General features: G+C 58.7%; 3 protein-coding genes across 5 annotated transcripts in view; 1 reads left to right on the plus strand and 2 right to left on the minus strand.

Annotated features, from left to right (window-relative positions):
• The window catches only part of RGS4 (regulator of G protein signaling 4), a 23429-nt gene extending 20181 nt beyond the window's left edge, over positions 1 to 3248 (plus strand). For both annotated transcript variants that reach the window (XM_082766183.1, XM_082766184.1), the window contains one exon: positions 128 to 3248. In XM_082766183.1, coding sequence (XP_082622309.1) covers positions 128 to 379 — 252 coding nt within the window. In that variant the 3' untranslated portion in view covers positions 380 to 3248. The remainder of the gene's footprint in view (positions 1 to 127) is intronic.
• LOC309880846 (regulator of G-protein signaling 5) lies at positions 2682 to 9988 on the minus strand. Its single transcript, XM_082766187.1, has 5 exons — positions 9868 to 9988; positions 6904 to 7014; positions 6106 to 6167; positions 5829 to 5995; positions 2682 to 5745 (listed from the first exon to the last, which is right to left on the minus strand). Exons 1-5 carry the CDS (start codon positions 9909 to 9911, stop codon positions 5584 to 5586), a joined length of 546 nt encoding a protein of 181 aa, XP_082622313.1. The 5' UTR covers positions 9912 to 9988; the 3' UTR covers positions 2682 to 5583.
• A 3370-nt stretch (positions 9989 to 13358) lies between these two features.
• HTATIP2 (HIV-1 Tat interactive protein 2) lies at positions 13359 to 15950 on the minus strand. 2 transcript variants are annotated; one of them, XM_082765822.1, is made up of 5 exons: positions 15739 to 15950; positions 15552 to 15653; positions 15237 to 15374; positions 14388 to 14449; positions 13359 to 13854 (listed from the first exon to the last, which is right to left on the minus strand). In XM_082765822.1, the coding sequence occupies exons 1-5, from the start codon at positions 15910 to 15912 to the stop codon at positions 13629 to 13631; spliced, it is 702 nt and encodes a 233-aa protein (XP_082621948.1). In that variant the 5' UTR covers positions 15913 to 15950; the 3' UTR covers positions 13359 to 13628. The 2 variants fall into 2 exon arrangements, with proteins under 2 accessions (XP_082621948.1, XP_082621947.1); XM_082765821.1 differs by having other exon boundaries at positions 15552 to 15659.
• Positions 15951 to 16168: the final 218 nt, after the last annotated feature.

Consider the following 16168-nt stretch of genomic DNA (forward strand, 5'->3'; position numbering starts at 1 on the left):
CCACTGCCCGTCAAGGACAGATTAAGCACATTCGGTGGAGTTGGGAGGCACTTGGATTTTTTTCCCTTATAATTTCTAACCATTTCTGGGGCAGGTTCCATTTATGCTGTCCCTTTGGCCCACACAGGTGAACCTGGATTCATGCACAAGGGAGAAAACGAGCCACAATATGCTGGAGCCAACGCTTTCCTGTTTTGATGAGGCTCAGAGAAAAATATTCACCCTCATGGAGAAGGATTCGTACCGCCGTTTCCTCAAGTCCCCCTACTACCTGGACTTGGTCAGCCCACCTGGTGCTGGCTGCGGGCCTGAAAGCTGCCAAAGAACCCACGCTCACTCCTTAGACTGCAACTCCAACATCATCTCTCAGTGTGCCTGAACCTGCAGCAAGGCCAGGAGCAGGCTGGGCAGGCAAGGAAATACTTGGCAGCAAAAGCATTCATTGGCATGAAGCAACAGAGCTGTCTTCAGTAGCTGTCTAACGTCCCAGTTGTGTCCCATGTCATGCAACAGCCAGCATTTGTAACCCAAGCCAGGCTCAGTTTGTGTAGCAAACCCTCCTCTGACTCCACCTGCGTAGGAGCCCTGGGGATTGATGTGAAAGCTGGGCGAAATCATCGCGTGCCCGCGGTGTCTGACGAGCACCAAGCCCAGCAGGGCGGGAGCAGTAGGGAAGGGAAGGGAAGGGGCAGACACTTTTGAGCCCAGCACTGACCACAAAGGGACCAGTCCTGCCAGGCTGCAGTGCGACACCTAGCAAGGGGCAGGGGAAGCCAAGGGAAGTGGCAGGGACTGAGATCTCCCCTTTCTAACCAGCAGCAGCTTCAGTGAAAAAGACTTGGTCTGGTCCTTAGCTGTTCATATAGCTCCCAGATATTTCGGCTTTCAGTAGTATCTGCTCAGAGCTCGGGCTGTGCTGCTTTACAGCGATCAGACGTGCGAGAAGCTCCTACTCTTTCTTGGAGACCAGAACTTTTCAGACTAGCAGACAGCCTGCTGTGGTCATTACAGCCCAAATTGCATGAAAGCTCTCCCCTCAGCTGCTTTTCTCTCTGTAGCATCTAGTTGCAGCTGGCCAAGGATCTTTTCTAGGGCTGTACAGAGCTATTATTTTACAGGCAGTTCATTATTTCAAGCATATTTATATCCGTCGTGCTCCCAGACTAAGAACACCATCCTGACACCATAGCTGAGCAGAACAGGAACAGGTTCCTTTTCCCAGACTAAGACTTGTACATTACCAACTGGGAGTGCCATCTGAGTTCAGGTTTGCCTGCCCCAACTTGTATGAAGCAGTTTGTGATGGGATAGGACCACTACCACAACAGCGGAGGAGGAAAGGCCCTGCTTGGGAGTATTTAAGAAAAAATAAATAAATAAAATGTTACGTATTTGAGTTTGTGATTGAGTAATTGCATTACTCACTTTGTCCTGAAGGTGGTATGAGGAATATGCTGGCCTTGTTACTGCTCCTGGGTTGGCGATCGTGCTCTCCCCTTGGCCTTTCTCTAGCTGGAAATTGCTTCTCTGACAGCCACGTGTTCCTTGCTCTGCATCCCAGTCTAGTGATGTTCCCACACTGGGGTTTTGCTGTGGCAGGGGAGGGCTGTGGTTCTCCAGTAGGTGCTCTGAGGTCCACAAAGAAGCATCTCCTCTAACATTTGCTTTATTTTGTATTTATTAGTGTGCTGACACATACCACCCTGCATGTTCAGCTGCAAGATGGAGAGGCTTGCTAAAACTCTGAACATAGCTGAGCATGTGGCTATGTTTTATTTTCCCCTGGTACTGGGAACTCTTGATAACTTGCCAAGATGTATTGATATTTAAATAACGATGAACACATTCTAAATAAAAAACGTTTGCATTAGTCTCTTCTAAAGTGCCATTGTGTGAACCAAGGACTGCGTGGTGATGCAATTCATTGACTAAGGTTCCTCTAAAATTAGTCTTTTGTAACTGCTTTCACTCAGATTGTTTTAAATCACGGGATGGTGAAACAGCCATTATACCCCTCAGCTGTGCTCTTCTGCAGAGGAACCCACCCCTCAGCCCTGCGAGCCTGGGGCTGTGGGGATCCTGGTCTTTTCGGGGTCCATGCTGTGCCTGGCGGGGAGCAACCATCCTCACCAAGGGGCTGGGGTGGGCACGGGGCCACCCCAAAGCCAGCTGTGGAAGGGGGAACCCCAAGGAGCACCTCCTTGCTGCAAACCCCCAGTGTCCTGCGTGAGTGACCGCAGCTGGGGAGAGCCTCTCCCTTTCCCCAGGTGCACCCGCTGCCTGCAGCAGGCCCAGCTGCCCCTCGGACAAATGTTTTCCCTATCACAGCTCCAGAGGAAAACACATTTCAGCTCAGGGCTTGACCTAGCCCTGGGCGCAAATCCTCCAAGTGCAGAGCTGCTGCCTGAAGGTGACGTGGCTGAGGGTGAGCAGGCTGCCCAGGCTGTGCAGGCATCAGGGGGTTTCCTCCAGGCCAGTCTCCTGGGGTGATATTTTTATTCCTTTTTCCAGTTTCTTGGGAAACTGCCACATCTGCTGCTGCCAAAGCTCTCAGAGGACTTTGCTGCTTCCCAGGGCTTTTGGGATCAACTTTTGGGAGTTCTCTGTGGAAAGTAAGGACGTGCTGCCCCTTCGGTGCAAAGAGAAAAAAAAATAGTCCATCGAGACGGTAGCAGAAATACATGTTTATATGTGGATTACTGAGTGGTACAAGAATGTGGGTTAACACAACCAGTTCCTCAGTGCCCACCAGCACCCGGCATCACCGCTCAGGAGACCTCTCTGGTGGGAATCCCACAGAGACCATCACCCTGAGACAGCTGCTCGGATGTGTAAGGAGCTGATCCTTTCCAACCTCGGTCCCATCTTTGGATGGGGCACTTGGCACGCTCCAGCCAGGGAGCCCAAGCCCGTGACCAGGGGCTGGGACGAGCCCTGGGACACCCCCAGCCCCCCCGTGGGCCCAGTTGCCAAATTAGCCAGGGCGCACGCAGCAAGCAGTGCCCCGGCATTAACCCGAGCAGCCCCGTGCTGCAGTGTGGGGTTGTCTTGCCCCACAGCAGAGGGGGGTCCCCAGGCACCCCACGTGCCTCGGAGAGCACAAGGCCTGCTCGGTGTGCCAGTGCCAGGGCTGCTGGTGGTCTGAGAGCACGGGGCGACTTCTGAGGGTGTCTGGGAGGACGTGCCTCTGTTGGCACCGGGGTGGATGGCCAAGGCTTCCCTTGGTGGTGCCGGGGGCCGTGCTAAATCCTCTCACACTCATCCCTCAAATCCCAAGTGCTGCATGCAAAAACTCTGCATCTGGGCTCACTGATTCACTGGGGAGCTGGCTGCCAACATTAAGAGTACACAAATACGTGTGTGTGTATACTTCTGTATGTCTGCAACAGTATGGATGTATCGTGTCATGTGCATCGTGCTCGTATATATGCCAAACTTGGTAAGAGTGACAAAATACATGAAGTATTTGCTACCAGAGATATGATGGTTGGTATTAGCCCACCTAAACGCTTCTGGGCCTGCAGAAAGCTCGGCTGTGCGGTACAGGCATTGCTACATTTCCGAGCGAGCGTGCCCAGCAATTAGCCAAACGACCCTTCTACACAAACACAACTTCACAAGAGCTCCACAACACTCTGGGGGTCACGTTTCATGGCCACCCAGTCACTTCCTACGCCTGTTAAATCACCCCTAAAGCAGGTTTCCAATGGTTTCAGCAGAAGTCAAGCTGGGGTGGGATTCCCAGCGGAGCAGTTTCACCTCTCTGGCCTCCGGCTTTCTTTTCGGCACGTACGTACCTGGTGCCACCTCCCTGCCCCGCGTGGAGCTGCTGCAGCCGGTGACATCCCAGGTTTTCATCCAGCAGAATCCAAATCTCGACAGCGTCGGTGTTCGGCTGCGAAACGTGCGAGGGCATCTGGAAATAGCTGCCAAAGCGTCAATGAAAATGAAAGGTCTGGGTCTGTCTGCAGGGAAGCCTGCTCGGTTTCACCTTGCTGTGAGCAGCACCATGAGCAGGCAGAGTAAGCGTGCCGAACCCGCTTGTCATGGCACCACATCCTGGAGACATTCAGGTGGTGGTGGGGATGCCCTGCGTGACCAGGGCTGCCCGAGCCCTCCTGCCCCGCTCCTGCTCTCCACACACCCTTCTGGGGTGATCCCACACCTCCGGGGGGCAGCTGAAGCTGAAGCTGCCCCCAGGAGATGCCCACCAGCCTCCTGCCTTGCTGCTCCGCTCCGACTTCCCCGCCAGGGCACTCGACAGCAGAAAGAAGCCACCGCCGTGAGCACGCTTGTGGTCGCCTTCATCTCTCCCTTGCCTCCCCATCCCTGCCTGGGAAACGCAGCCCCCATCCTGCGGTGTTTTCATTCCTCGCTGCAGTGACCGCATGCAAATATTTGGGGCTGGTGGGGCTTTGAGCCGATTCTGAAAGCCTCGAAGAGGCTGCGTGGAGCCTCGTGATGAAGTTTAGAGGTCTGGGCCTGGTCCGAGCCGCTAGCAAGGAGCATGACCACTCACTCGTGGCCGATCCCTGGCTGTGTGCTCCTCACACGCAGATGCTGCAGCAAGAAACCATTGTGGGGATGAGGCCTCCAGGCCCCAGGAACAGGGCTCAGCACATCTGGTCAGAGAACTTGCCCGTTTGGGGACGACTGAGGCCTCGGTGGCCTTTTGCACTTGCCTTTGCCCCATCATCAGATGGCATTTGTTGTTGTAGCACACAGCGGGCTGCATTTGGATAGCTTGAAAAGATGTGGTCTTTTCATGAGACTGCTGTATGGAAACACCTGCCCTGGGCAGAGAGGGGGAGACAGAAGAGAGAAGCAGGCTACACAAACTCAGCAGAGTTTGCCGTCTGTTCAAGAAGACAGGGTTTTATTTTTTTATATATTTCCAATGACATTTTTGGCTTTGGCTTTGCTCTTTGCTTTTTTTTTCCTTTTTTTTTTTTTTTTTTCCCCCTGGAATTGGCTCTGACCAGTGTCGCTCAGCAGCTTTCTTCTCCCCCAGCATGACTTTCTCCCCTCTCACTGGCGCCCCTGGTTTGGGTTTGTGCAGAAGGATGGCTTTGGCGTGCCTACTGCGGAGAGAAGCTACCGGAGCGGGAAGCAGCTACAGCAGCATCTCCAAAGGTGCCACCCGAGCATGGCGCCGGCCACCGCTGTGGCATGGCTCCGGGCACCGGGAGCACAGGTGGGGACTACGAGCTCGGTACGGAAGGCAAGCGGGCAGGAGGGCTGCGTTGCTAAACAGTCCCGGTGTTCTGAACGAGTCGATCGTGCTTCATCCTCTGCGCTGCCTCCAGCGGGGAGCAGACGGGCTGCCTCGCACACGGCCACCTCTGCCCTGCTGAGCAGCCCCGGGGGCTCCTGCTAGCTGCTCTTCTGCAGGGGAGGACGGAGGCTGTGGGAGATGTCGGGCCTTCCGAGCGTCCAAAGCACTGGGGCAGGTGTTTAGCAACACTCCTGGGTGCTCCTGCAGGGTGGCGTCAGGAAAGCAAAGCGGCTGCGGGAGGAGAAGGTGCTGAGCCAGAAGCAGTAGGGCCGCCCGCAGGGAGCGCCTCGCACAGCCAGGCCGCGTTGCTACTTGATGAGCTCCTGATAAAACTCCGACCGCACGAATCTGGGCAGGGAGTCTTTCTCCATCAGGGCAAAGATCCTCTTCTGGGCCATGTCGAAGCTGCTCGGCGATGGCTCCACCAGGTTCTTCATGGTCATGGCCTTGGTGAAGTGGTCGATGTTCACCTGTGAGGGGAGCGTGACAGCATCATCCCCAAAACCCCTCATCCCCACCAGCACCATCCATCCCCTGGCGCATGGCCACCGACCTCTTTGGGCGCCTCGGTCTGGATGAACTCCTCGTAGATCCTCTTAGCTTTCTCTGCCATCTTCACGGGGGACTTGGTCCTCTTGTAGTCCTCGCAGGCCACCCAGAACTCGGCGTTCTCCTCGCTGAACTCGGAGCGCAGGAAGCTGCGGAAGCTGGCGAGCCCGTCTGCGGGGGGCCGGGCACTGCTGAGCACCGGGGGGGTCCCAAGACCCCGCTGAGCCCCCGGGGGGACCCTGGGCATGGGGGGATGTGGCCACGGGAGGGGGGAGACTTACAGGGGTTTTGCAGGAGCTTCTCCAGGGAGTCGCGCCACTGCAGAGCCTCCTCTGGGGATGGCCTGGAGGGGGTAAAGAAAGCCTGGGTAGAGGGGCTCGCCATGTGGTGGGCCCCTCATTCCCTTAAAAAAAAGGGAGGGAGGGATGGAGGGAAGGGGTTTGGAGGCTGCAGAAGTGGGGTGGTGGGTCACTAGGAGCTCTGATGCTCTGTTTAGGGACAATGAGGTGGGGTGACAGCGAGTCGGGGCGGAGGGATGGTGTAAGAGCTGCTGGGGCAGTGGCTCAGATGCCCAGGCTCGTGGGGAGGCTGGGCTGGGGGTACCTGGGTGAGGCTGTTGCTGACATGCAGGATACTGTTCTGCTTTTAGATTTAAGCTTTTTTTTTTTAAAGGCTTGCTTTGCCTCCCGACACACTTCTCCATCCCTCAAACTGCTAACCCTGCAGAACCAACCATCAGCCTCTCCAGCAGCTCCTCTGCTTTGCAGTGTTATAGCCGTGGGATGCTGGAGAGCAGGGGCTCGGGGTGCGAGCAGCAAGGTGGGAACAGCCTCAGCGTGCCCTGGGGCCGTGCCCCAGCTCGGGGACACGCTGCAGCCCCAGAGCCACCCTCCCCGCCTCGCCGGCACCTCTGTGCTGCGGCGGATGACTCAGAGAAATCCGAGTGCCTCACGCCTCCGGCAAAACCTCTATCAGATGAATGTGAAATCTCATCAAACACAAATCGAGTTTCCATCAGAAACCTGGTTTTCACGTGGCCCGGCACGTCTCGGGCTGCACGGCGCCAAGTCCCCACTCACTTCTGGGCCTTGGCTGGCTTCTCCGGCTTCTCGGGGTAGGGGATGATGAAGTCGATGGCCGAGTCAGGCTTCTGGAGGAGTGTGCCCAGCTTGGTCTTGATCTCCTTGGCCCTGTGGGGGGTGAGCGGAGGCAGGTCAGGCGTGGGGATGGGCAGGGGGCATGCAGACACCGGGGCAGCACAGCAGGACCATACTGCGAGGCCATGCCAGGCACAGCGCCGTGTAATTAATTACACACCAACAAATGGGCGCTAATGCTGTAAAGGAGCCTGTCCGAGGCGTTTCGAGCCAGGCGCTCGGAATTAGCGGCAGCTCTTGAGCTTGAGCTCAGCGCTTTGTCCCCATCTGCGGCCGGGATAATCGCATCACCCGAGCTGGCTGCTGTGCAGATGATTCAGGGGGTGTCTGCGCAGCTTCTGCAGCGCTCAGCCCAGACAAAACGAGCGAGCAGCCTGCCCGGTGCCCTCCGGTGCTGCGCCCACCCTCCAGCACCAACCTCTGCGCCCACCAAAACGCGGCGCAGCGCTCCCTGCCTCATCCCTGCCAACCCCGACCCTCCCAAGCACTCATGCCTGGGGGCTCCCTCCTTTCTAGGCATGTTTGTAAGGACTATAATATTTTTTTTTTCTCTTGCACCTTCAGTGGGGAGGGTCCTGCCAACCCGGAGCCCCCGGGTGCTGCTCTGCAGCCCCAGCATGGCGTGCTGACAGAGGCCACGCTGCAGCTCCCCAGCTCAGGGCTCGCCGCGCTTCTCTGGGCTGTTTATTTTCACATGCCCTCTGTGTAAGATTGTTCCCTTGCTATGTCTGCTATTTCACTGCCATTCCTCTTATTCATTTATTTTTCCCTGCCTGCACAACTCTCTCCGTGTTTTGCCCGCCAGGCTCCATGGGTGAACTCTGGGGACCTGGCACGGGCTCCGCTCCTGCCTCGGCTGCAGCCACCTGCCTCCGACAGCCACCCTCGCACAGAGCCCAAGAACCCGACTGTTTTCTCAGAAAAAGTCAGCGGCTGCGGGGACAGCTTCCGTTCCTCCTGCTTCCAAGAAAGCTCAGATCTTGCCTGGAAGGAGCAGGACCCTGGGTGAAGGGTGACGGGGTCCCCATGCTCCCCGCACCGAGGTGTCCCTGCTGCAGAGATGCTGCCGTGCACGGCTCATCCCGGTCTCTCTAATAAATAAATAAATGGGATGTGGCCTCTGGCTAAGCGGTGGGCACTGCTGTCACGAAGGGGAGAACAGGACCAGCAGTTTGTCCCCACGGAGCAGGACGTGGTGACACCAACCCATGCTCAAGGTATGGATGCACCCAAGGGTGGCTTCGCACAGTGGGGAAGGTCCAGAAGCAAGGAAGCTCCTCAAAGAGAGGCAAGAAGGGACAGCCAAAAAGGCTGAGTGCTCACAGGAGGGCAGGACTATTTAAAGACTCCATCCTGGAGTCCTCAAGCAGATGTCCTGTAAGTTTTGGGGAAGGCTAAACAGCAGGGTAAAAAAAGGCAGCTATAAACAAACAGGAATTCTCCCCAAATCCCAGAGCCGCGTCCACGTGAGAAGAATCGAGGCGGCCATAAAGCATGCAAGGTTAAGTGTGAAAACAAATGGGAGCAAGCCAAGAAAAAGTCTGAGAAACAGCTTCCAAAAGACATTAAGAGAAAATATGGGCTCTGTCAAACATAGCAGGGCCGAGATGCTAGCCAGGAGAGGCTCGACCTTAGAAAACAAAACAAAGGAGCTCAAAGAGGTTACAGCTGAAGAACTGCAGCTCTTAGTTTGAACGCAGGCAGGAAAACCTCCGGGGCTGTTTGCACGGGGAAACCTTCCTTTGCACGGGGTCTGCCTCAAATCCCGATGTCTCAGGAGGGGCTGGGAGTGAGCGCAGGTCCCCAAGCCCCACAGTGGCCCCCCAGGAGACTTCATGGGAAGATGCTGGCATGTAACATCCCCGTGAAAGCCTCCCTGGGATGTGACGTCCCTCGGGAGGGGGGAAAGGCCCCGGGGAGCTGCGGGGAGCTGCCGAGCGGCACGGCCGATGGCTGCAGGAGCGTGTCAGCAGCCGGCGGCGCGGTGCACGCATGGACAAATATGGACTGCTGGCGAGGAGGCAGCGGCAGGCTCCCGGCGGCCCCCTCCGCACAACGTGTGCTCTGGGGGGGGCAGAGGGCAAGGCAGACCCTCGGCGAGACCCCCGGAGGCTGCGGGAGGAGAGGCCGCCTCGTGGAGGGCGGTGTGAAGGTAGGAGCATGGCTGGGCCCACGGGGGTGAGCTGTGTCCTGCCCAGGGTGGGTGTGAGGCTCAGAGGGCTCCGTGAGGGCAGGGGGAGGTGGTCCTGAGCTGCCTGTGCCCACAGCCCTGTGGTGCCTGCGCCCCCCGGTCAGGTTGGCCTGGAGCCGAGGGTCCCGCGTTACCCCTCGTGCCTTGACGGCCGCCAGCCTGCCGAGGGGCAGCATCAGGCTCCCGTGGCAGAGGGTTTGTCAGTGAACAGGGGGTCTCCAGAGACCTGGCTCCCTTCTAAAAGCCAGCACTAAGCATCTCTGCAGTGCCAAGAAATCCCTGTGTTCAAACATTTCACCAACCTTCCTCCTCCGGCAGAGCCCCCGCTGCCTGGGGGATGCCCCAGCCGCCCGCAGCAGCCCCCAGAGAGCCCCTGGAGCCCCAGCCCCCTGAGGAGCCTTTCCTCCTGCACCAGAGCCACAGACACGGCTACCGAGGGCAACGCAGGCAGCGACAGAGGGTTTCGAGGCACTTCAGAGCCAGGGCTGTGCTTGCTGCAGGGACACAGCTGCTGCCCTGCCTTTCCCCCGTTGCAGGCTGCAAACCTGAGACGAAGCAGTGCAGGTGGGGGAGGTCTCCAAACCAGAGGGGAGAGTTCGGGATGACGGCGTCACAGCAGCTCCAAGCCACCCTCAGCATCCCCCCCGAGCAGCCCCATCCCATCCCATGCCACCCATCCCTTGCAGCCATCTCACCTCTCCAGGCAGGTGTGGGGCAGCGCGGCCAGCCCTTTGCACATCTTGGCACGCTGCGGCTTCCCTCGGCTGCGAGAAAAAGGGTGCGGGACGGCTGCGGCTCGCTCTGCGGCCCGGCTCCCCCGGCGCTGGCTTTATAGCATCGGCAGCTGGACCCCCGCCAGCCCCCCCAGCGCCGTCCCGCCGCAGCTGGCCCCGGCCGCCTCGGGCTCTTGTTTTCTCCTCGGGCGGCTCGCGGGGGGAAATGTGTGTGCCCGGGGTGAGGCCGGGTGACGGCAGCGCGAGGGCCGAGCTGCGCTTTGGGGAGCTCCAAGGAAGCCGCGAGGTTTCCTCTCGGTGGTGCGTCGGGCTCCTTGGAAGGGGGGGGGTGGAAATGTGGTGTTGAAGCGAGCTTTATTTTCTTCGGTGCAGAATGTTTTCATGAAGATCTACGTGCTTAGGAGAAGATCTTGCTGTTGATGTAAAGGTTGTGGGTAATGCCCAAACCTCCGCGCTTTCGGCAGTGTGAGTGTTGGTTGGTGGGTAACAGGTTTGCTCTGAAACCAATTTGTTTCCGTGTACGCTTAAAAAAAAAATATCTTTTAATGATAACAAATCTTTCAGCTTCATCTGACAGCGATGCTTTGATAAGGCTGAAACACATTCCTGCCCAGAATTTTGTGATTTTGGTAACTCAGCAGGTTCTCCCATCTCGTTCCATACCAGTGAAGCGCCCGAGCCCCCAGCTGCCTGCGGAGGGGGGAGCGGTGCCTGCGCAGGGACCTGAGCTCGTCCTATGCAGCGTGACAGCTTTTCTCTCGGGTCAGGTAAGTTCCCTTCGGTTCCTCCCCCAAAACTGGAAACCATGGAGCCAATGCCTGCCTGTGGCCAGGGCATCCATGGCACGAGTTCCTCCCAGCCTCAGCCAGCACGGCGTAGGGGCAGCCCTGGGGGGCAAGGCTGCCAGACGAGGGGCAAATCCTGGCTCCAGGGGCTCTGGCAACAAAATCCCTGTCTCTAAAGCTGCCCTAATATTTGCTGCAGGTGCCTTGGCCAGGAGTGATTGCGCTGAGAGCAGGGACCTGCCACCAGCAATAACCAGCTCCGGGTAATTTCAACCCCCAGCCAGCAAGGCCTTTGTGGCTGGGCCACTAACCAGCTTCTTACAGCCCCCAGATGCCCACCCCCTGCTCTGGACCCCAGGGCACCAGCACGTTGGCTGGCCCTGAGCTGCCCCATGCCCCAGGGCTGCATTTAGGCTCATCCTGGCACACGCTTTCCTCCCCTGAGCAGTGCCAGAGCTGTGCCTGCCCGTCCCTGGGGCGGATTTGGGGACTGTTTCATCTGATGATGGCAGGGTCATCTGTCTGGGGACAGCCCGGGGTCCCTGTGCCAGCAGCTGGGCTGTGGGATTTGAGCCCTGCGGGGTGTGCTGTGCCGTGCCACTCGCCTGCAGGTGACATTGCCACCCGGCTGGGGCTGGGGGGAGCGTGGCAGGCACGGGCACAGCGGTTCTCACAGCTCCTCAGCCAGGAGGGCATCGGGGCCATGAGAGCCGCACGGGAAGCCTTGCGCCCGGCTGCGGAGCCATGGGGACGGGGGTTGTTTTTTCCTCATTAATCTCCAGCCATACAGCCAGCGTCAGAAATCCCAGGGGAGCCGGGATCTGTGGGATCAGGCGGTCCGCGTGGACGTCGTCCAGCAGACACCGAGCAACCTTGCATGCTCTCCTTCCAGCTGCGGCCCGGAGCACGGCTCCCACCGTGCCGACCTCCTGCTCGCAGGGGTGCAGGGGCTCTGCCCTGGCTGTTTCGGGGGGGTCTGAGCACCGAGGGGTGCCCCCGAGGACACATCTCTGCTCCTTCGGTCCCGGGTGGGCCAGAAGGGGCTGGGGAGATGCTGCACGGTGCCGATGCACCGAGCAAAACCGAGGGTTGCACAGAAATAGCGCTGGCGTTTTCTGCAGACCTTTGTCTAGGAATAAATGTTTGTTTTGTCCGTTTCAAGGCTTTATAGTGCTAAGAAAATATTTCCAATCAGAAATGCACAGACCTTGCTTTTCTTCCCACGACAGCTTAATTTCTTTAAGAGCCCTTTTGGGAGAGCTTTGTGGAAACCCAAGTGCACCCTGAGGACCAGACCGCCTTATGTACACAGCGGCCGATTTCCTCCAAAAGCAGCAAAGGTTTGTGCTTCCTAGCTGCCCCCTCAAAAGACAAGCGGAATCTCCCATTGCACCATATTTATCCTGGTTTCTGTTATTTCAGGACTTTATTATCCTTTCTAACAACTTGCCTTTTATAGAGGCCATCTTACTGCTTTGCAGCTTCCTGGTTCCCACTGGAACTTTTTGAAAATTAGCATCAAATTTAACTACATTGACTTTTTAATGGCAGGATCACTCTCGTTCTCACCCAATTCAGTGTTTTCCAGTTCAGCTGAGAGCTCCTTCTGGCACTAGCGTTTTTCTTTTTTTAACTATGTGCTCTAAAAATGTAGTTAAAAATCATTTTTCCCCAGTGCGTTAGGACAGTCATGCAAACACGCTCCCCAAAGGAATGATGCGAGTGTGAGCCTGTCGCTACTAAGGCTAATACAAGTAACTGATTAAGCTCTCCTGTGATGGCTCCTTCATATAACCTGATCGTGTCCTGTCCCCTGGGGCTCTCTGCAGAGTTTTTTTGCTTCTCACACAGCCATGATGAATTTTTATACCTTCAGGATGCCTTTCTCAAACCTCCTGGGGCCTGTCTTTTACTTGTAACTTTCCAGAGCTTGTATTCTTTATTTTTACTCTCATCTGTTTGCAGTCTTCACTTCTTTGAAGGTCTCGTCACCTCCAGTGTTCATTTATACTTGCCTGTTTAAGCACAGCATCTGTTCTTAAAACCTCTGAGCACTGGCGTGTAGCTAAGGCAATGCAACCCACCCCTGCATGTTTAAGCAGCATAACCCTCCTGAACACCCCTCAGGGGCTTGCGTGATAGTCCTGGCCAGCCCACCTCACGTCTCCCTTTGTAAATGAAGTCTGACCCTCCAGGTGTCCCTCTTGCCCTCCTCCCCTTCCCCCTGCCGTGTCCCCGAGGTACCAGCCCGCCGAGCCGATTATTTGTGCGGGAGGACGGAGACCACAGGGACCCAGGCTCCCTCCCGTTCTCCCCATCCAAGTCACTGACACAGGAGCCACGGGGAGGTCGAAGAGGAGAAAACCCTGGAAAGCTGCGCTGCCCGGGGCGCTGGGACCGCGGCCAGCAGGGAACGCGGGAGTCACGTAAGGCCCCATCCCAGCTGCGGAGCCACCGCGGTCCTTGACCCTGCGGGAGGCCTGAGAACGGCTGCAGTGGCAGGAGCTGGGGCACAGCGCAGCCCCCTGCGAGGCAGGGGGGCCCTGGGCAGCCCCGATGGCCCCGGCTCCTTCCCCCTGTGCTCCTGCCCGCCTGCGTTCCCGGAGGTGTCACCACAAGGGGCTGGCAATGCACAGGTGTAATTTCAACACGGGGCTGGCACGGACAGAGCGGGCACAGGATTTTATTCGAGGCCTCAGTTCAGAGCAGTGTTTGAGGCGTACAGCTCTCACCCAGCTTCGCGTTCCGGGTGCAGGAAGCAGAGCACCATTTCTCCTCTCCCAGCAGCGTTGGGCAGAACGGGCTGCCTCCTGCAGGAGCACACCTCCAGCTCCCCGACACCCATCCAAACGCCCCACCGCTCTCCCATGCGCTCATCCTTGGCCCGGAATAGCACCTGGAAGGTGAGCCCAGCACTTCTTGCCCACCCTTTTCACCCTACGTGCCCAGCTGCGGCTCTGCCTTTCCCAGCTGATGGATGGCCTTGTTCTCCAGCACCTCCACCTTCCCCCCGCCCGGCTGCAGCACGCTGGCCACCATCGCCCTCGCCACTGTCTCCACGGGCACCGAGTAGGCGGTGGGGAAGAGCCAGGCCACAGCTCCCAGAACGTGCTGGGTGAGCCACTCCAGGGGGCGAAACTCCTGGCGTGCGCACAGCAGCACCCTGCGGGGCGAGGAGACACGGGGTCAGGCTGCAAAGCCAGAGAACGACGTCCCCCGCTGTGCTGAGGGACACAGCCTGGTTTAAAAACCTGCACAGGGCATGAGGAGCTTCTGTGGGGTCCTGAAATGTGACTGGGATGATCCCTGGGACACCCAACTCCTTGCCAGGATGCTGGTTCTCCCAGGTAGAGTATGGGGGGATGCACACTCAGCAGGAGTAAGGAGAGCAACCTCCCAGTGTAGGCTGACCTCCGAGTGAGGTTAAGCTTTTCCTGGTGTCTCCCAACCTCTGCTTTCAACTCAAGCCTCTCCTGTCATGGGGTATGACCTAAAATTTGGGAAGGGCTGTGGGGAACGGCCGTGCTCGCTCCCTGCTGTGGTGGGGAAGGGGTGCAGGGAGGAGCTGTGCTTGCACCAGAGGTTTTCCCCGCTTCCTTCCCCAGCCCTCTCCTTCTGTGTCCTGCCCGTGGCCCCATCTCCCAGCCCCCTGTGCCTCCCCCTGCTGAAGCCAGAGGCTGCTCCCATCCTACTCATGCTGGCCGGAGGATGGTGCAGCGATCGAAGCCAACAGCCTGGACCAGCTTCTCCACTTCTCCCTGTCGCAGGAGGGATGAAACGAACCAAGGGTGACCACAAGCACCACCTCTACCGCCCCACGAACACCTTGCCCAGAGAGCAGGGAGAGAAGAGCCAGAGCCAATCCTGCCCAAAATGTACAACATTTTGCCAAGATGCCAAAGTGCTAAACTGGCAGGGTGGCTGTTTGGAGGGACCACCACAGGGTGGGTCAGCAGGGACCCCAAAAACATCAGTAATGGTAAAAGCAAGGCCAGGGGCTGGACAGAGGCAGCTCTGCAGGAGAAGGAATGGTGTGGACAGCTGAGCGGCAGTCAGCAGCGCACCCTTGCAGCCAGCATGTAAACTACAAGGGCTGGCAGGGCGAGGGACGTGGGGACACAGGGGTGGACTCTGCCCAGCCTGGGCATGGCCAGCCAGGGGACGCTGCCAGGCAGGAGCGGGTCCTGCAGGTGCTGGGGACGTATGGGGGAGAGGATTTTGTGATGGATGCTGCTGTCCCTGGGGAGTTTGGATCTCGGTGGCACCCACCCTGAGCCTCCTGATGGCTGTGAAAGGTCTTGCCCAGACCCTTCTGGTGGCTCTCAGAGGTTCTCGGGATGCTGTGTGTGGGGTGTTTGCTGGTTAGGACGCTGCAGGTGACACTCTTGTCCTACCAGCCCCCTCCCCTCAGCTCTCTGTTCCCAGCAGCAGGACCCTGGGGCCATTTGGATCTTCTCCAACCTCAGCCCCGGCTTCGCTCCCAAGTGTCCTGGCATTTCCTCGCCCCCCTGGGCTTCAGGAGCCCGCCCCGGCTCCCCTCCTCACCTTCACCCGCAGGTAGAGGAAGCGGCTGTGCTCGTTGGCACCCTGCGAGGACAGCATGACGAAGTGCTTGCAGCCCCCTGCCCGCGCCAGCTCTGCCGCCTGCGCCACGTAGTCCCGGTCCACACGGACGAAGCCATCCTACGGCACAGCAGGACAGCAGGATCAGCACAGCTGGGGGCTCCCCGCCGCTCTCACACCCCCCTGGGGCAGGGCTGCCCAGGGAGACCACCCCATGGCCAGCGTGTGCCCCGTCACCACGCAGGGAGGGTGCTCAGTGCACCCCCATAGGGCTGCCAGGACGGGTGCCCCACTCACCGCACCCGCCTTGCTCCGGGTGGTGCCCAGGCAGCAGAAACCCACGTCGTGGCCCTGGAAAGCAGCGGCGTGCTGGCTCAGCCTCTCAAAATCCACCACCACCTGCTCCTGCGGGGACAGCACCGGGCTCAGAGCGAGGAGCGGGCACCTCCAGCACCCCCCCCGCCACCCCACGTCCCCACCGCACCACGGCCCTGCCGCTCTCCTCGGCCAGGCTGAGGCGGCGCCGTCCGATCAGCGTCACCCTGGAGAAGAGCCCCCGTGCCCGCAGCTCCCGCAGCAGCGCCTGCCCCGTGACCCCCGAGGCTCCCAGCACGAAGCAGGACCCGGCCCCGCTGCCACCGCCGCCCGCGGCCGCCATGAGTGAGGGCAGCGCCGTGCTGCAGGCCGTGCCGTGCCGTGTTGCCGGCTTCTTTCCCCGCCCGGCCGTGCTCAGTGCTCCTCCCCGCTGTGCTGCCGGGATCCCGGCCTGCAGAGCGCTGGCTCTGTCATGTTCATGTCATGCTTGGCATGAAATTGTCCCCGAGGCTGGCCCCACTCGGGTCTCCGTGCCCCCCGCTGTGAGGTGTGGGCACGGGAAGGGTGCTCGGAGGGGTCTGTGGCCCGCCAGGCTTCAA

The sequence above is a fragment of the Aythya marila genome (assembly GCF_965140915.1).
Source record: "Aythya marila genome assembly, chromosome: 8".
Lineage (NCBI taxonomy): Eukaryota > Metazoa > Chordata > Aves > Anseriformes > Anatidae > Aythya > Aythya marila.

Bases quoted from the DNA above. Each gene is read 5' to 3' on its own strand.
- LOC309880846 (XM_082766187.1), bottom strand. From the start codon at position 9,911: ATGTGCAAAGGGCTGGCCGCGCTGCCCCACACCTGCCTGGAGAG. The intron at 5,996-6,105 runs GTAAGTCTCCCC...GGCCCCCCGCAG, and splicing joins GAAGCTCCTGCAAAACCCCT to ACGGGCTCGCCAGCTTCCGC. The intron at 5,746-5,828 runs GTCGGTGGCCAT...CTCCCCTCACAG, and splicing joins AGACCGAGGCGCCCAAAGAG to GTGAACATCGACCACTTCAC.
- HTATIP2 (XM_082765821.1), bottom strand. From the start codon at position 15,912: ATGGCGGCCGCGGGCGGCGGTGGCAGCGGGGCCGGGTCCTGCTTCGTG. The intron at 15,375-15,551 runs GTGAGTGGGGCA...GCTGTGCCGTAG, and splicing joins CCCGGAGCAAGGCGGGTGCG to GATGGCTTCGTCCGTGTGGA. The intron at 14,450-15,236 runs GTGAGGAGGGGA...CTCCTGCGACAG, and splicing joins TCCTCTACCTGCGGGTGAAG to GGAGAAGTGGAGAAGCTGGT.